Source organism: Diorhabda carinulata, chromosome 11 (genome assembly GCF_026250575.1).
Source record: "Diorhabda carinulata isolate Delta chromosome 11, icDioCari1.1, whole genome shotgun sequence".
Classification (NCBI taxonomy): domain Eukaryota; kingdom Metazoa; phylum Arthropoda; class Insecta; order Coleoptera; family Chrysomelidae; genus Diorhabda; species Diorhabda carinulata.
Window position 1 is genome coordinate 14426608 of NC_079470.1, and position 18496 is coordinate 14445103.

The window sequence follows — 18496 nt, forward strand, 5'->3', positions numbered from 1 at the left end:
AGTCATTAGATATTCATAAATGCAAACGGTGTAGCATTTATGTACATTCGAAAGCATGTCGGTGGCAAATACATGTATTATTAAAACCGATCAAACAAACAGCATCTTGTAAATAGTATATCATTTAGTTTTCTAATTCGTATCTACAAGTTGGTGCTCTATCATCAGTAGATAAGATGCTTACACTTTCGAAATTTCGATTACGTATTGATATTTTCACTTATCGTAAATCTTTATTATACGCGATCTACTCCGAAATTTAGATCAAGGATATAATAAAACGTTTATAACCCAAAAAATTTTATATTAGAATAGCGATTATAAAACTAGAACAACTTTTATTCAACCATATTAAATTAATCAATATTTCAAATCGACAGGATTAGTATCATCGTTTCAAATAGGTGGGTACGTCATCAGCGCCGATTGTGTAGGAGCGTCCGACGTGTTTGATAAAATGTCATTGGCAAAATTGGTATTTTGACTTCAGAGAGTTGATTCGTTGATAAAAATTAAGCAGAGGTTTTTCAGACAATTTGCACCAAATAGATTCCTTTGATTAGTTGCTTTTCGATCAACCAAATGATCAACAGATAAATCAATAGAAAGACATAAATATGTGGTGAAAACTCAGAGAAGATTTTATGTGCACGTAATCTCTTAATTTTGAGTTACCGAGTGTTAAAGTTTAAATAACTATATTACGTTTAATTCGTAGCAAATCTGTTTCGTTAAACTTTTAGTTTTTTCGAGAATTTTTCATCACAAAATAATTAAAACGAAATATGAATTTTCGAGTTTTCCGAAGTATTTCGGTATTGTTTGATTTGAAAATCGCCAAATTTCTCTTCTTTAATAACTGTGTAAATCATTTTGTATTAATAATAAAACTATTTTTTGTGTTGCAAATCAAAAACAAAAAATATTTTTTCAGTTTTATTGAAACAAATAAAATAATTAGTTAGATATAAATAAACTGTACGTATCTCGGTCAACGAAATACAAAATGGGAAATTTCGACATTATAATTTGAAATGCAAATATTGTAATACCAAAATTTGTCATCTCTGTAACAAGGTCATTTCTCAATATTACGTCATATTATCAAAAGAAATCTAATCTTCATGGTTTAAGGTTAACACATTGTGAATATTGAAACACATGTAGATTATTTTGTAAAAAAATTAGTTAAAATAAAAAATTTACACTAATTTTTGAATATTTCATTTATTAAATCATTAATTATTGTTTAGTGATAATTTCTGCTTGAATTTTTATTTTTTACGCATTAATCACGCAGGATTATCAGCAAGTAATTAAGATTTAAAACATTTGATCGTTAAATCTAAATTTTACTACTTAGTTTGAAATTTTTCGGGTAATTCGTAAGTTTCTTTTGGTTTTTTTTTTTTTTTTGAAGTAGCTTTTCCATTGAATGTGGAATTTGATTCATTTTTCGTTCATTGTCATATTTTAAACAGTCAATCAAGACTGTTGGTTTGTAATTACCCGTTAATAGGTCAGAGAGGGTGAGTTGTTTCTTTTTTATCATACTAGCGCCACGATTGGTAAGTGCCAGAACTAAATTTGTATTACATACAAAACATATTTTTCCTAAAAATTAATTTAAGTTTGAAAAGAAAATATAAGAGAAACAACAGATGGAAATGTGATGTAAGATAGAAGGGCATTGAGTACAAAATATATGTGGTTTAGGGTTAAATAATAAAAAATTTCTACTTATTTAGAATTTTTGAAAGGGGTAGGTAGCTCGTATAGTTTTCAGACCCCGTATAATATACAAATAGATAATTCCTGATTAACCTGACGTAATTCCACGTATAAAAGATATTAAAAAGTCAATTTTATTGACAGACAGATTGACGTGGAGCATAATATCATCACAAAAGGAAAAAAAAAACAATATTCTAATGCCAAGGGCGCAAAACCGAGAAGAGATTTGTAGAATGGCCCTTTTGTATCGATTAATCTGTAATGGCATTGGTAACAGAGCGATCCCTTAATGGTTTTGGGGTGTGGGACAGAATTGGACAGTTGCTGGGTCTATTTAGTTCTTAATTTATGCCCGAGCGTGGATTAGGGAATTTATTAAAATCGGTAGTTCTTTGTGCCATACAATAAATTGAAAAATAACAACACCATATTCTTATAATACCGTGAAACAGGTTTTTTTCTACGACTATTAGTGAATGTAACAATTTAAAAATAAATTTAAATAATAGAATAAAAAGTTTTTATTAAAATGAACTAGTTACAAGACCGGTAAAGCGAAACAAATAATTTTTCTTAGTGTACTATGGTGACATAAATTTCAACATAGTGTTTACGTTCGACTACATTTAATAATTCGGATTTTTTTATCTATCACATCTGCGATATGTCGTTTTTTAAACAAATCTTCCAACGATTTTGATTAGAAATAGAAAATAAACTATCATTCATGTATATTATTTTCTCGACGTCTGATATTAAAAATACCATAAAATCAACATGGCAATAAAAACAAACCTGATACGGATCTGACGAAAAGAAAAAATCTACACTGAAAAAAATACTTGCCAAATGATGCTGCCTGAGATAGACGACTTTGGTAGGTAAGCCAATCAGCAAAACATGAAATATTAGACCAGGCATTGAGAAAACTAAGATTTCTAACCTAATATACTATAAAAGAAACAATTAGAGTCCGTTGAAGCTAAGAGAAAGCGTCCGGAAGAAGCTGATAGAAGAATACGTTGTTGGTAAACATCATTTAACAAATTTCAAAGTCGATTTGTTTCATCAATATAAAAATCGAATGACGTTTTGTTCAGGTGAAGACGATTTGTCATTCTAGATATTCAACCTGTAGGCTGTAGGCGATTGCTAAATTCTCGAATTACAAACTCCGCCAATGTTGGCATTCAGGCGTCAGTCGGCGTTGTGCTACAACCACTTAAGCACGTCCTTCATAATCGATGCCCGCCAAATGCGAATTGCAAAGTGTGATTCGTTTTCTGCACTATGAAGGCCATAATTGTGCAGAGATCCATCGGAGAATGAGTCGTGTGTATGGTGAAAATTTCATGAGTGATGGTGTTTGAAGGTTAAAGATGGCCGTAATGCAAGATGAAGGGAGCCGAGGACGCAATCAAATCAATTTTTTGTTTTATATAAACTTGTTTTTTATTCATAACCTATCGGAGGTTGAAAAAAAACAAACCTCTTATTAAAGTAATATTAATTCTAGGTTTGTGTGAATGTTGACACTTTCGGATGACAAGTATAGTTATTTAACAGAAACCGATTAAAAGGCAATGGAATTCTGATAATTTTATAGCGTTTGTACCTTGGATATTATATCTAAATTTTCAATCTCGAAAAAATATGTGAAGGAATAATTTCCGAGCCCTACTTATATATTCAATTGATCAGCATAATTTTCACTACAACATACTAAAATTTCGAGAAAATCGGGCGTATGCAACCTAAATTAAATAATTACCGAAAATTTTAGTACCAAATTAAAGTATTTTCAAACACGTATTTTTGTATAAATATATAAGACCTGGAGATTAACTACAAAAAAAATCATTCAAGTTTACGTTCCAGTGCCGACGTGAATCGTTCGTTTCGAAATCGAAGCCCCAAAAGCAAAAGAAAATTTGTAAAAATTCTGGAGCTTCGATTTCAACACGAACGATTCGCGTCAGCGCTGAAACGTAAACTTGAATGATTTTTTTTACGTTATAAAAAATGATTTTTTCGTATATTTTTTTATAATTAGATGAACTTGGTATAAATTGAATAATTTCTTTTTATTTTTTGATTTTAGATTCAGAATCGTGAAGTATGTTTATTATATATTGTAAAGAAATAAAACTTTTAAAACAAAACAATGCACGAAAGTTTCTACTCCACGTCGGCGCAAATTTTTCTTCTGTCAGCAACCGATGATTGGTTTTCAAACAGTAGCTTAGGTTAGTAACCATTTTTTTCATTGTTAAGATCTTTGTTTTGAACGTCATGCGATTTTACGAAATCAATTATCAAAACTGATCTATTCGAGTATTGTATTCCATGTATCACGATTTCTAACAAAGGTATGTATAAAATATAACAACACAATAATGTTATTTTCAATATTATTTATTATTATAGATAAAAATATTTATTCTAAAGTACAAAGTCTATTTTACAAACACTTCAACCTCGGTATTGAGTAAGCATTTACGAGCTTATAAAATCAACCTAACCAATGCATTTTTTTACATTAGTAATAATCGAAATTATGTCGTAACCTTCATCATTAATGTATTTTTTTATAGAATGAAAACTGTAGATATTATAATTATTTTCTGTAATTCTCTACAACTTTCTTATTTTTCTTAGTTATTGCTTATAAAAGTTTACTGGAAATATTCAAATCGATGCATTTAGGGCAACGTTAAAGCAAGTTAAGTGAAAAGTATGTCAAGACTTCAGTTCGGGAAGAGTTCGTGGTCCTCTTGCAGAAACGCAGTCCTCGAGAATGCCCCACAGGAAGAAATCACAGGGTGTCAGGTCAAGTATGGACTCACGAGACTTCCCGCATGGATATCTGCCGATTTATCGAAAGTACGTACTACATGATCAGTTCTACAATTAATTTATAACAGTGAATAGTTATTCCTTATCTAACTGATAATGTTTTTTCATGTTACTTCATTACTTGTCATTTTTTTTTTCATTTTTTATTTAAATAAACAGTAATTTGTTGATTTTTATATAAATTCTATTGACAGACGTTTATTTTTGATATTTCGATCGATCGATCGGATGTAAATTTAAACTGTTGGATATAGAGGACTTTTCAGATTGAGATGATGTTAAAAAAAAGGATCAAAGATTTTTAGAATACCGCCTTGAAAATTCCTAAAATCATTCGCTCATGCAAACCGCCAAAGGCCAAACCTAATTCGTAGAATTGAACAAGCGACTACGCGAAGTTCGTCGTACTAAAAATCTCCCATTATTCAGTCATCGTCGACGCCAGACGAATGAAAAAAAAAAAAAGAAGAATTGGCACGTACCTGTACACATATCAGATTTTAATTTATAGGTATAAGAAAAATGGTTGTAAGATCGTTTTAAATTTTTTTTTAAGCTTTCAATCCATCATCCGCCCGATACTAATTATAACGCTAAAATTTTAGGTTATAGTTTCTGTTCTACACGTTCATCCTTGAATTATTATTAAAAAAAAAAAAGAATTTGTATATTTTGTGTTATTTTAAAACTTAATAATTTCTCGTTAAATTGAAAAAAACTCCGACTGAGTGCTATAAATTGTTGTATGAGACTTATGGGGACAATTATCTATCTCGTGCGAGTATTTTCGAGTGGGTAAGTGTTTTGGTGAAGATTACCAACGCCCAGGTCTTCCTGTCGTGACCAAAATCGACCGAATTGTGCATGCAGAAGTCTGTGCGAAATTGGTACCAAAAAGTCTGACTCTTGATCAAAAGCTCAGGTCCTCCTGAAGGCCCTCACCAAAGAAGACTTCAAGCACTGTTTAGATCAATGGAAAAAATTTCTGGAAACGTGTTTGGCGAGGGGAAGGGGGTATATTGAAGGGGGGCATTCGAATGTTGAGTAATTTTTATAATAAAATCCTTTTTGGTAATTAGTCTCTTTATTTAATAAACAGACCTCGTATTGAAAGACTCTGTATAACAAGCGAACTTTACAACCGAGTGAAAATAAAGGTGTGCAATATTAATTTCGAATTACACAATTAGGTACGTACATAGGAAGACTTTGCCCAATGTTTTGGGCAATGATAAATTATAAATGAAAAAGTAAAAACTTGTTTTTAATTATGATAAATTTGGATAATAAATATTTGGGCAAAATTCGAGAAAAATTCATTGTTTTTTAAACAATTCCGAAAAATAAAATTTTTATTCCAAAAATACTTTCTACTAAATTAACGATTAATTAGACATTCGTTTTATACGAGACGTTTTATTGATTTTAATTGGTCCTCGTACAATAAAATTATGATTGACATCGGCCCTTTTTAACGACAGATAAATTTCCAAGAATAATTTCAATTAAGAGACTATGATTGTGAACCCTCAATTATCGAATAATTTTTATACATATAGAATTTTGAGAAGAAGCGAGAAATCAGCAGCGTCTGTATTTTATTTAAAAAACAAAAATAATAAAAATTGTCAACTACCTTTTTACCGTCCCTAAATTTTACAGTTCCTTCAATGACGCAATTATTATCAACCATTTTTCACAAATTTCAACAGAAGAAAATCACATTTCAATCATAAAACTACACAAATTACACAAAACACAATCAAACACCATTTAAATAAATAAATCCAAATGCTAACAAAAGTTATCACGAAGTTTTTATAGGTTATGTTTTTTTAATTTCGAGTTTCGCGTAATTTTTCAACAGCGACAAGCGTTAGCCCCTCGCTGCATGAAGTCGTCGCGCGACTGACATGCTTGTGAACGAATATGGCCTATTGCCTACCAGGTTTTCGGTGAATTATCCAGTTCGTGGCGGCTCGAATATTGCCGAACGTTATCGCAACCTAACGCTAACAATGGGATTCGCACTTGCCGAGCGAAAAACGAAAAATTTATATGGGGAAACTTTTGAGCACCATCGAATTTACACAGTGAACGAAACAAATTAGAATTTAGAAAATAAATAATAATATGTTATAATTTTGGATACGCTATACAATATGTAAAAAAAATTATTATATGTACAAATAGTTGTATTTGTTTGAACGCAAAAACGAAAAAGCGGAAATCGTGAAAAAATGAAAATTTTGTATTTATAAAATATATATATATAGGGCGTTTCGATGCACTCGGGAGTGAGTTGATGACGTGAAAATAACGTTGTTGTATGAAAAAACATTTCTCATACGATCGTTTCTGAGTTATAAGCCTTCAAAGTTGCTAAATCAGAATTTATATTCAAGTATAAGAATTTTTAATGGATGATTACTTATGTCGACGAAATAAATAATTTTACACTACTGAAAACCAAGGGCGGCTCACGTCCAATGTTTAAAAATCCGTAAATTTTCACAAAAAAGTGCTTTTTGTTCATAAATTTTAATTATTTATTGAAAATACTTGATTGGTTACTAGATAAACACAACGAGTTGATGATACATTAGTTGTAAAAGTACCGTTTACTAACGAAGCCGGTTTCACACGAGACGGTTTTATTAATTCCAATAATTTACATTTATGGGCAGATAAAAATCCTCACGGTACAATTCAAACAAAGAATCAACATCGATTTCGTATTAAAGTGTCAGCAGGAATAGTTTCTAATAATTTAGTAGATCCATATTTTTTTCAAGTGATATTCCTCTAAATGTTCACAGGAACAAGTGGCTTAAGCACGATGGAAACCATCCCCGCTTCCTAAATGACGTAAAAAATCATCTTAATACATAATTCCTCACAGTCCGAGTTGCTGGAGGTCAGTCTAAAACTTCTTTTTGATGAACTGATGACATGGGGAAGCATAATCATGCGTATAGAAGGGGCATAAGCAATTTTCCGTCTAATAGTACCAATTCCGTGTGATATGGTGGATAGATTTGATGTTGAAGTATCAAATTTTTCGAATTTCCAAATTAAAAAAATTAACATTGCAGATTGATTCTAATTTTCTAATGGAATAAACGATTTTCTTTCCACTTGTGAATTAAGTTATATCGGGTAATCGTATTATCACTCCATTTATGTTTATTTAACCTTATAAAACTTGAAATTTACATAATAAAATACGGCAACGTTGTAATTTATTCTATAAATAACAAACAGTTTCTTTATTCGTTAGATTAAGATAGTTTATTAGCATTTCGTAATGATACTAATGAACTTATGATTAATTATATCAACTACTGAAAAATAAATTCAATATCATACAATGTTGTCAAATTGTACAAGTGACAAGTAATTACAACTTATTATTATTAGCTGTTTAAACTAAAAAAAAATCTATTACAACGTGCGATGCAATCTATGACTTTCTTCATTTCCTTGAAGTTGGTTTTCACTTTTGAAAGACGTTTGAGAAAACTTCAGATCATCGGCATGTTGACATGGGTTTCCAGGAGGATTCTTTGTGGTTGCTTTGGCATGACGATCTGCAGATTCGTCTCCAGTGAGATGTTATATCAAGAGCAATGAGAATTTGTAAGATGTCGTGGATATTTTTGGACTATTGGATGGTACTGATACTGTATAGTTCGCCAGTACACGTCGAGGGTAACCGGAAAGAAGTTATGAGTTCGTGGTTTGGAGTGACCGACCAAGGATTCAGCTTTGGAGGCATTTTTTATGCAGAATTTCTAAGAATGTTTTATATATTAGAGGAGACAGGATTAGAAGAATTGAAAGATACTTTAGCAGCGTATGAGAGAAGAAGAGATTGTCGTCTTAAGCATTAGCTTCAACATTGATATTAGCGGCGGGGATTTGGCGGTTTTATGTACAGAGTTCGATGAGTTTGTTTTAGATTTGGAATTTAAACGTTTAAATTAGTGGAATATAAATTGAATTTCCAAGTTATTTGAGCCACTCTATACATCACCCTTCAAAACTGGCACCTGAAATGTTTCCCTTATCTATAGGAATAAATTTTGCTTACAGACCCGCTTATTATTGACACAGCCGTTTACTAATATTTATGTTATTAATAAAATTAGTTGAAATGATACCCTCTTCTACAGGGTGATGAAAAAATTATCAAACGTAAATTATTTTCGTATTAAAAATCTATAATTTAAAATTCGATGTACGGCTTATTAAAATTATTGATATAATCCGATATAACTCACCTTGAACTGACTTGGATTGCATACTGTACATTTAAGAATGAAGATTCTAGTTTAATCTACGAAACCGAGACGAGAAGGAGAATAATCTCGTCTAGTCTCGTAAAATCTCGTCCCGTGTATCGCGTAATAGTCTAAAATCTACTCACGAGTAAAGTTTCGATTTGTTTCTATCTTTAACCTCTGCTTTTTTAGAATTATTTCTATCGATTTTTGTTCAATATTTTATATAATATTGAACGTTTGCTTGTTTTGGGATATCTTAAATGTTGCTGATGGTTTTTCGTTTTGTCTTAATGATAATAAGTGTTTGTATGTTTGACCATTTCTTGGACTCATTTCAGCAGATCAAATTTTGCGTTGATAGAATCGTGTAAACTGTGTAAAAGAACCTTTACCCAAAAAGGGTTGTTGCCCTTTTTAATAAGGACATTCGGTTTATTAATAAATTATTTATCTATCTACCTAACCAAATTTTCTGTTTTCCAGGAAGTTTCTTTACGATATGAATGGACTATAAGTATTTTAGTCGTTAATTCTCAAAGGTATAAAATGGAAATTGTATCGAAAATAAATCCTGATAATTTTTTTTTTGGAATATGTGCGTTTAGAGCTTAATAGAGTTCGTTTCTCAAACTCAAACAGGAAAAATAAATATTGGCAAAACAAATAAGCTTAACAGCACCAAAAATATTTCCCAGTCCATATTTTTTCACAGATATAAATTTGGAATGTCGTTTACATCTAACAAAACCATTTTTCTTAAAGAAACCGAATTTTGAAATATTCTTTTCTACGTAGAGTCTTCGATATTCGGTGATAAATATCCTCGGTGAGATTTTGAAAGTATAAAACAAATGTACTTTCACTATATAGCACATTTTAGGCCAGTTTGAATACGGACGTTTGAAAAAATATCAACTGAATACACTGTTTACACCAACACTCACAATTACTGTTTACCTTCAGTCTCTGAAGACGATAACTTGGTTATCGAAACGTGTATCAGATAATTTGTTCAGTTTAAATATCACCAACGGTTGTAGAAATTGTTTTTTTTTTGTATAATCAACTGCAGATGTTGAATAATTATAAAAACAACGTTTAGAAATATTTTCAATTGGAACGTATACTATTTTGACTACAATTAAATTTTGTATAAAGTTAGGTTAGGTTAAATTTGATTATTATCTATTCGTTTATCGAAGACTCGGAATATTTTGTACTTTTGTATGATGATTTTATAAACAAAACGATTATAATCGAGATACCCTATATATTATTTGTGGCATATAACTTGGAGCGGCTTATTTTGGAAATATCAAGTTCCTACTCGGAAGAAATAAATTCGTTGGAGGCGTGACGATGGAAAATAAAATTTGGTCGTTTTTATATTTTGGTCGACGTCGTTTCCAATGTTATGGCCGATAAGCAAGGTCATTTTTTTTTTTTTTTCGAGAAATAGTGACCCGAAGAATTTAAATCAAAATTGTTGGAAAAAACGCCGTTCGAAATCGGGCTTTTTAGACATATTTACGATTCTGTTGGAACGATGTAACTTCAAAAGCGGCCGTAGTAATGAGTGAAAAATAGATTTCTGGAGGAGATATAATTCAATGGAATGAGGTAAATAATAACAATAAAATATTACATATAAAGAGCACGAATTTGTCGGAAAAAATGTTAAGTGTATATGGATATAACTCAACTAATAAATTAGAAACTAATTCAACATAGATTTCATCGAAATTCGACCATGTACAAAAATGGTTTCAATTTCTTTTCAAAAACAATTTTCATTTTAAGAAAAATCTGTTTCCTACCTTTCCAAAAAAACCACATCGATAAAATATTCTCGTTCTCAGATTTCCATACATTTCAAACTGCTTTTATGATATGGTTTTGTATACTTATACTCTTCAAGATCAATTATAAAATGCAAGATTCTTGCAGCAACACCAAGACCATTTGAGGCTGCAACACCAAGAACTAGATCATATGAGGTTGCGAGACAAAGACCAAGAGGCTGCAACACCAAGAACTAGATCATATGAGGCTGCAAGACCAAGAACTACATCATATGAAGCTGCAAGACCAAGAACTAAATCATATGAGGCTGCGAGACCAAGAACTAAATCATATGAGGCGGCAACACCAAGAACTAGATCATATGAGGTTGCGAGACAAAGACCAAGACCTTATGAGGCTGCAACACCAAGAGCTAGTTCATATGAGGTTGCAAGACCAAGACCAAGACCTTATGAGGCTGCAAGACCAAGAACTAGATCATATGAAGCTGCAAGACCAAGAACTAAATCATATGAGGCTGCAAGACCAAGAACTAGATCATATGAGGTTGCGAGACAAAGAAATAGATCATATGAGGCTGCGAGACAAAGAACTAGATCATATGAGGCTGCGAGACCAAGAACTAGATCATATGAGACTGCAAGACCAAGAACCAAATCATATGAGGTTGTGACACAAAGACCAAGACTCAGCAGGTCTTGCGCTTATCAATAATGTTCGTTCTTTCGAAATATTTGGTGTATTAGTCTTGAAGAGTGTTAATTTTTGATCAATATTTCGACAATTAGTTGATCGTCTAGATCGAGATAAGGTTAATTAGAATAAAAACCAATAATTAGGACAATTACCTGTATATTTTTTTAAAAACATTCTTTCGTCTATATCACTATTTAAACGTTGTTGTTTAACACAAAAAAAAATAAATAAAATGCACACTATTACCAGCATTGCGTCTAATTTCGAATTCAATGAATAATTTGCTGGCATATTGACCCTAGCACCAGCCCCAGGCACTTTTATGACGAGTTTTTGTATAATATTCTCATTGTTTAAAGCCGTAATACGCATATTGGTCTTTTATTGAATCCAGTTCTAGGGTTTTTAAGCTGGGTTTCGAAACGAACGAACGCTATTTTTTCATATAAAAGTGGAATTTTTTAGTTGTTTCGCTATTTTCCCTAAAAATTTTTATTATCCGTGTCATAATTGTTTCGAAGATTTATCGAAAGACGTAATAGACAATGAAAATCAAGATAAACCCATTAACTACGTCATGGGAAAACTGAAGAAAGTCGAAAAATTTATAGTTAAACATTTTTCGTTCAATGTGGAACTTGATTATATTGATTAATACCAAGTTGGTTATCTATATACTTTTCTGAGGGAAGTTCGATACCTTTTTCATAATAATTGTTCATTGTTGGAAAATCTCTGATTACCGAGCTAATTTTTTTTAGGTCTAGGAACAGAAAATAATCCGAGAGGGCTAAATCTAGTTAATGGGGTGCATGAGGTAGCGATTCAAACTTTAATTAATCAATTTTGGACATTGAAATAACTTTTGTATGAGTTGGAGCTATAGTCTTGATGAAACAACATTTTCTTCTTAGCCAAATGCGACTGTTTTTGTTTGATTTTTCCTCTCAAACGTTGCAATAATACTCGCCGTTGATAGTTTTTTCCTTTTTCAATATAATTAATGAAAATTATCTCACAATGAACAATAATATGTGCCAAAAAACCAAGTTACATCTATATCAGTCAATCATTAGTCCGAAAAGACAAAGCAGGAATTGAAGAACTTGAATGATGAACAAAAGATAAGATCCAGAGGAATAGGATCTTTTTCTAGGAAATTGGATAAATTTTACGGATACTGTAAATTAGAAAACTTCATTTGTCAAGGAAAATTTGCTTAAAATCACAGACCGAGTGATGTACGTACGTATTGAGAATTATTTCTCTTTTAGATCGATATTAAAATCTAATTAAGTCGAAAAAGGTGAGAGTTGTAAGAGCAGGACCCATCCCGAATATATCCATCAAAAGCACACATGACTAGATTTTTTATGGTTTTCGGAAATTGGTAGAGGGCAGTGGAAAAAAGGGACCTTTTTGGTGAATAATAGCGTGACATAGACCGTACATACTCACCCCAACTTGTGCATTATCACAAAAACGGGGATCATGACGTGTTTACCAACATTAAAAAGATAAACTTACTAAAGCACAACGATAACTTCCCTCGGTCTATATACGTGGAAAATATTAATTTCGGAAGAATTCCAGTTTATAACTAAATAAAAAAAAAAGTTATGATATTAGTAGTAAAATTATCGGATCCGATATTAACAACATCTTGTTTTTCAACTAAATCAAACGATCTCAAAAGGATTCACTTGTTATGCAAATCGCGAATTGATAAAATTAGCGACCCCTAATTTTTTTCTTCCCCTCCCAAACGCGAATCCCGGAATGCTCCTACATCATTAACTTCTGTTTTATAACCCTAGCGATGACGTCATCTCATTGATATAAACGTGGAGACAGTCGATCAGTCGTCATTTGTTGGAAATTTTCATTTATAATGGCGGAATACAATGCGAGGCAACGGCCCGTGAAACATTCTATTGTGGCACGAGGCATGTCTGGGGGGGCCGTCTTTGTCTTCGACAATCTCTATTACTATATATTGTGCGTTGTTCCTCCAATTTGTATGCGCCGTGTAAATTTCTGGCACGATTTCTTCGTTCGGAGACAAAAGGCTTCGGTATATTTTAGAGTGTCAATCAAACCGCGTCTTTTTTTTTCGTATAATTCTCGTTGGGGAGTGGGCGAGATTTTTGCCGCCGCGTTTTAATAAAGACAGCAGGATATTAAAAAAAATATAATAGGACGCAAAGGGGTGAGAAGGAACAAAAAAAAACCTTTCAATCAATTGATATGCCCAAGAAATATGATTATTCACAATACAAAATCGAAAACAGAGACATTGATCATTCTTTTATGAAACCGCGATCCGGAGGCGGTTTAACTCCATTTTTAGGATAAAACAGTTGAATAAAAACCTGTCAGAATATGAAGGTTTCCCCCAATACACACACACACACACACACAACAAACAATATTTCAAAGGAAATGCCGTTAAACTCAATAAGTGGTTTCAAAGTCCCCGTTTCAAACGAAAGTTGACGGTACCAAATAGATAGTTATCCAGATGCAAATATAATTTAATATTTCATGAATATACTGTGTGTATTACAAAATTTTTTCAATTCAATAATAAGAATTAAGCGATTAAAATCTACATGTTTATACAGTAATGAATTAGTTATATTTGCGATCGGAATTATAATTGAATTATCAAATTTCTGAGTTGCTCTTTGAATTTTTATAAGCTGAATTAAAACCGTGATTTGAATTGGGAAGCGTTGGAGTGAAAAAAAAAATCGATCATCATAACATGAAATCTCAATTAATCTCTATCGAGGCGTTCAATTGGTTTATTATAATCAGGGGGTATTTTTAGATATTAAATCTTATATTGCAACAACTAGTTTCAGTTTTTATAGAGATTTCGAATAAAACACAATATTCGATTGAAAGAAGGGATGAAGGGTAGTTAATGTGATCTTTAAGGACCTTAGTAGTTTGTAAGGGGGTAATCTTTAGACATGAAATGAAAAACTTTGAAATGTAGTTTATGATTTAGCGTATAGTGAAAGTGCAGCACGCTTTAGTGCTTTCATTCTCACACAAGAAGTATCTTCTTCTTGTCTGTTGGTTTGAGAATCGTTTTTTTTTTTTTCAACCCCTGATAAGCTATAAATAAAAGACAAGTGTATATAAAACGATAATTTAATTAACAATCAGTGGACAAGCTTTTCAATACCCTCTTCGAAGAAAGTATTCAAGTAGAGTACAAAACAGAGTTTAAAACTTCCAAAAATTCCGTAGACGAAGCGGTAATGGTGAGTTCTATTCAACCATTCTGTCAACTAATTCAACCAGATCATCTAAACGACAGATTTGCGTCCTCCCGCTCAACACCATCATTCATAAAGTTTTCCCTATACACACGATTCAATATTCGATGGATATCTGCAGGATTATGGGCTTCGGACTGTAGAAAACGAATCACTCGTGGCTGTAGCACAACGCCGACTGACGCCTGAATGTGAGCAATGGCGTAGTGTGTACTGCGAGTGCATTTTTAATTATTTCTGAATATATTTATTCACATTTCATACTTCCTTTACCCGAAATGTATCGAGTTACTTCATAAAGGTTTTTTCTATAGTCCTAACTTGGTTTCTTTGTCCTTCTGTTAAGGGAGATTATGTATATTTTGGAAGAATTTGAGAAAAAACGTTATTCATTTATATCTTACTCAAATGGAATAAAATTATGATGTATTTTGAAAAGAATAACGCGAAAGATATTTACCAATTGGGGTTGCCAGGTCGCCCGAAAAAACCTGCCAATTTGGAAAAAAAAGACCAAACCAGACCAGAGCAGTTTAAATATTGTTAAATTCTAATGAAATTTACATAAAATCAGTCTAAATTAATCGGTCATCAGTCATTATTAAAGTTTAGATAAACATTTATCAACATTTCTGAATTTTTATTAAATTCTATTAAAATGCAATTACACAAATAAGTCTTATTGAAATGCTACTATTTCCCGAAGCAAATCAACATAAAAAACTAATTTAGAACAATAGAAAAAATTAGAACAATAGAAACCTGCTTCAAAAACTCTCTTTCAAAATGCAGGTCAAATGTTTTAAATCAAATTGTACAACCAACCAAATTTTAGCTAATGTCAACACGTGTGATCTGTTGTGTTCTTTTGACCGTTGCTATGTCCTCGGAATTCAGAAACCTTGAAACCGACGATCTCTTTGTTAGGAAACCTTCAAGTTCAAAACATCGAAACCCCTGCGCTCGATATCCCCAATAAAAGTTATTTATTTTGGTCATTTTCAACGTCTCCAAACACGTTGCAAAGCAAATACGTTCTGGATCCATTTTTAGTTTGGGGATTAGTAGATTCAAAATTTTTTCTGTCATCAAATACTTTGGAAAGCTTCTGTTTGGTATTATATTAATTTGGAAAAAATATTATTATACAATTAACAGTCTGGTCTTAACACAAGTTACTACTTGTTTAAGGCGTTACTTATGAGACACCCGTTTTGTTTTTGTAAGAAATACGATTCAAGTCAACCAAAGTTCTCTTTGTAATCAAGTTTGAGTTCATCTCTTTTCTTTATGGTAATTGTGTATCAGTTAACTACCCCAAAGTTAAACCAGATAGAAGGGAATGTCTAACAAACCACTTGAAGTTAGTTGCGTCTAGCAAGTTTATTTGCTTCCTCGTTAGAGGGTTACGGGGTCTACCTTCTTAGAAAAACATGAGAATAGTCTGACTGAGGCTGATTTATTCACCAGAATTTCGATAAAAAAAAAATGTAAGCTCGACGATATGACAACCGCATTGTCTCCGAATGTACATTATACGCGTGATTTGTTTCGGATGCCATTCTGGGCGTCGAAAACGACTCCGATTATTTTTTTCATAAGTGCGAAGTCACCGGGGGTTCAGAATACGAGATGAATTGAAAAAATGCGAGATCAATCATACCAATTGTTTGTTGGGTAAAATCAATAATGGAATATTATGGAAGTTCGTTCAGTTTTATATTATAAAACATTTAAAATAATGATGTAGAATAATTAGAATGGAATACTTATATTCTTAAGATGTTAAAAAAATGGAACTGAGCACATTTTTAATAAAAGTAAAAAATAAAAATCGGAATAAGCTTCTAACAGACAATGGATTCAACTGTGGAGATCAAGGAGCCCAATGCTGGGGACCTCCTCGACCAATCCAACGATTGGTATATATTGACATTGCACTTCAAGGTCTTTTTCGAGAAAACTGATGAAATCCATCAAATAACTGACATAGGGAATCCCATATAGGATTTTACGATGGATCTAGTATGGGCCAAGACTTGGGACAAGTATGTACAGCTCTGTCCCAAACTTGGTGGGATTCTGAGATGATAACTACTTCCCTCGCTTGGTTTACAAGTTTAGACCAGGCCTAGATAAACCCAAGACTGGTCTGCAACCGTAGGTCCAGGCTGATTGCTTGTAATTGAATGGGATAGCAGAGGTAAAGTTACCCAGACTTTAACTAGGTTTGCAAAGACCGGATTTACCAGCGTTAACCCAAGCTAAGCCCCGTCGTTCAGGTCTGGGGCCTCCTACAAGGGTTGTAGTCCAATCAAGTTATTTCCTACAATACCAATATACCATACGTTAACTGAAAAAACATTGTGGAAATGGTACTCTATAAGCTCATGGGGATTTTCGTCTGCCCATACGTAATTTTTTCGAAAACTTATGATAGAAACTCTTGAAAATTGTGCCTTGTAAGTAAACAAATACGTTATTAACAAATTGGAGTGTGTTAACACAAAATATAACTCGTTGAGGCAAATATTTAGGTAAAAAATCTTGAACTACAGATGAACCAATTCGGTAAACCAAAACGCAGAAATGACAATCCACAAATTTATAAATGAACTTCGATTGGTAACCATCAACAACAGTGACATCAGCTCATTACATTTTGAATAAACTTTCGAACTGACAGCGGCTTACAATTATAAGTTGGATTTTTTTGGAACTGGTATTCATACTGAACACACTGTTTAAACTACCACCACATCAACGCTCACAATTAAACTCTCTGAAGACGATAATTTGGTTATCGAAACGTGTAATTGAGTGTTGATGTAGCGGTAGTCTAAACAGTGTGTTAAGTAAGCCTTCTATTGTAAAATATTGTAATTAAAAACTTATTTTCATTGCAATTATTGGGAAGAGGAATTAAGAATAAAAAATATTTTCAAATAAAACAAGTACTCATTTTAAGTTGCACGAAAATTACAGAATTTCAAGTTTCTAACTAGAAATTTAAAAAAAAAAAACAAATAGAAATCTCAATTTTAGTTACCACCACCACCTTTTAAAGGTAATATATCGGAAAGGGGTGGCTGAGGAAAGATGGGAAAGACCCAGGTATTTTATAGTATTCAAAATTTCAGACATTTAAATTTTTTACTGATTATTCAAAATTTGAATTTGGAAATCTATGATTTCGAACAAGACAAAGTTTCTGGAGACTCTGGATTCAATTCATCAAATATAATTTCGAGCAGTATATATTGTTTCCTACATACCTAATAGTCAACTGAAACTGATCGTGTTTCACTAATTATTTCAGCAGAAAGCTTCGATATTCAAGTGTTTTAACATCGTTATCGTTGTCTGAATACCACGGATACATTCATGGTATCGTGCACATCACTGAACAATTTTATTCAACTTTGAGAAATTCATGGATAAACCAACATTGAAGAGACTATCCAGAAACAACTGAAGTTTTTCGAAACACCAAGGGAGAATCGAGGGGATCAATACAAGTTTTATACAACTGAAAATATCTAAAAGGAATACATATTTTCAACATTTTTCATAATTTGTTTTTTTTTAAGTAGTAAATAAATCATCGAGATCAATTTCTTTAAAACTTCATGGACGATAATAATAATTCTATCGGAACCATCACTCACAACAATGGAAGTTACGATCCTTTTAGTAATAGTCTACAAAAAATGTCTTCCCCCAGTCCATAACTCTATAATGTACACGAAATTTCAACATTCGACAACCCCAATTTGACCTTTCTCTAGGAAATGTGCGTCACATCCTCTATGGGATTTACGTCAAGATGGG

General features: G+C 32.2%; 1 protein-coding gene across 4 annotated transcripts in view; it reads right to left on the reverse strand.

Annotated features, from left to right (window-relative positions):
* The window catches only part of LOC130899263 (uncharacterized), a 354925-nt gene that overhangs the window by 185759 nt on the left and 150670 nt on the right, over positions 1-18496 (reverse strand). The window contains exon 1 of one of the 4 annotated variants that reach the window (XM_057809062.1): positions 6227-6533. The exons of 2 other annotated variants lie outside the window; for them this stretch is intronic. In XM_057809062.1, coding sequence (XP_057665045.1) covers positions 6227-6283 — 57 coding nt within the window. In that variant the 5' untranslated portion in view covers positions 6284-6533. Of the gene's footprint in view, positions 1-6226; positions 6534-18496 lie in introns of those variants that run through there. One more of the 4 variants, XM_057809061.1, reaches the window with a different exon arrangement.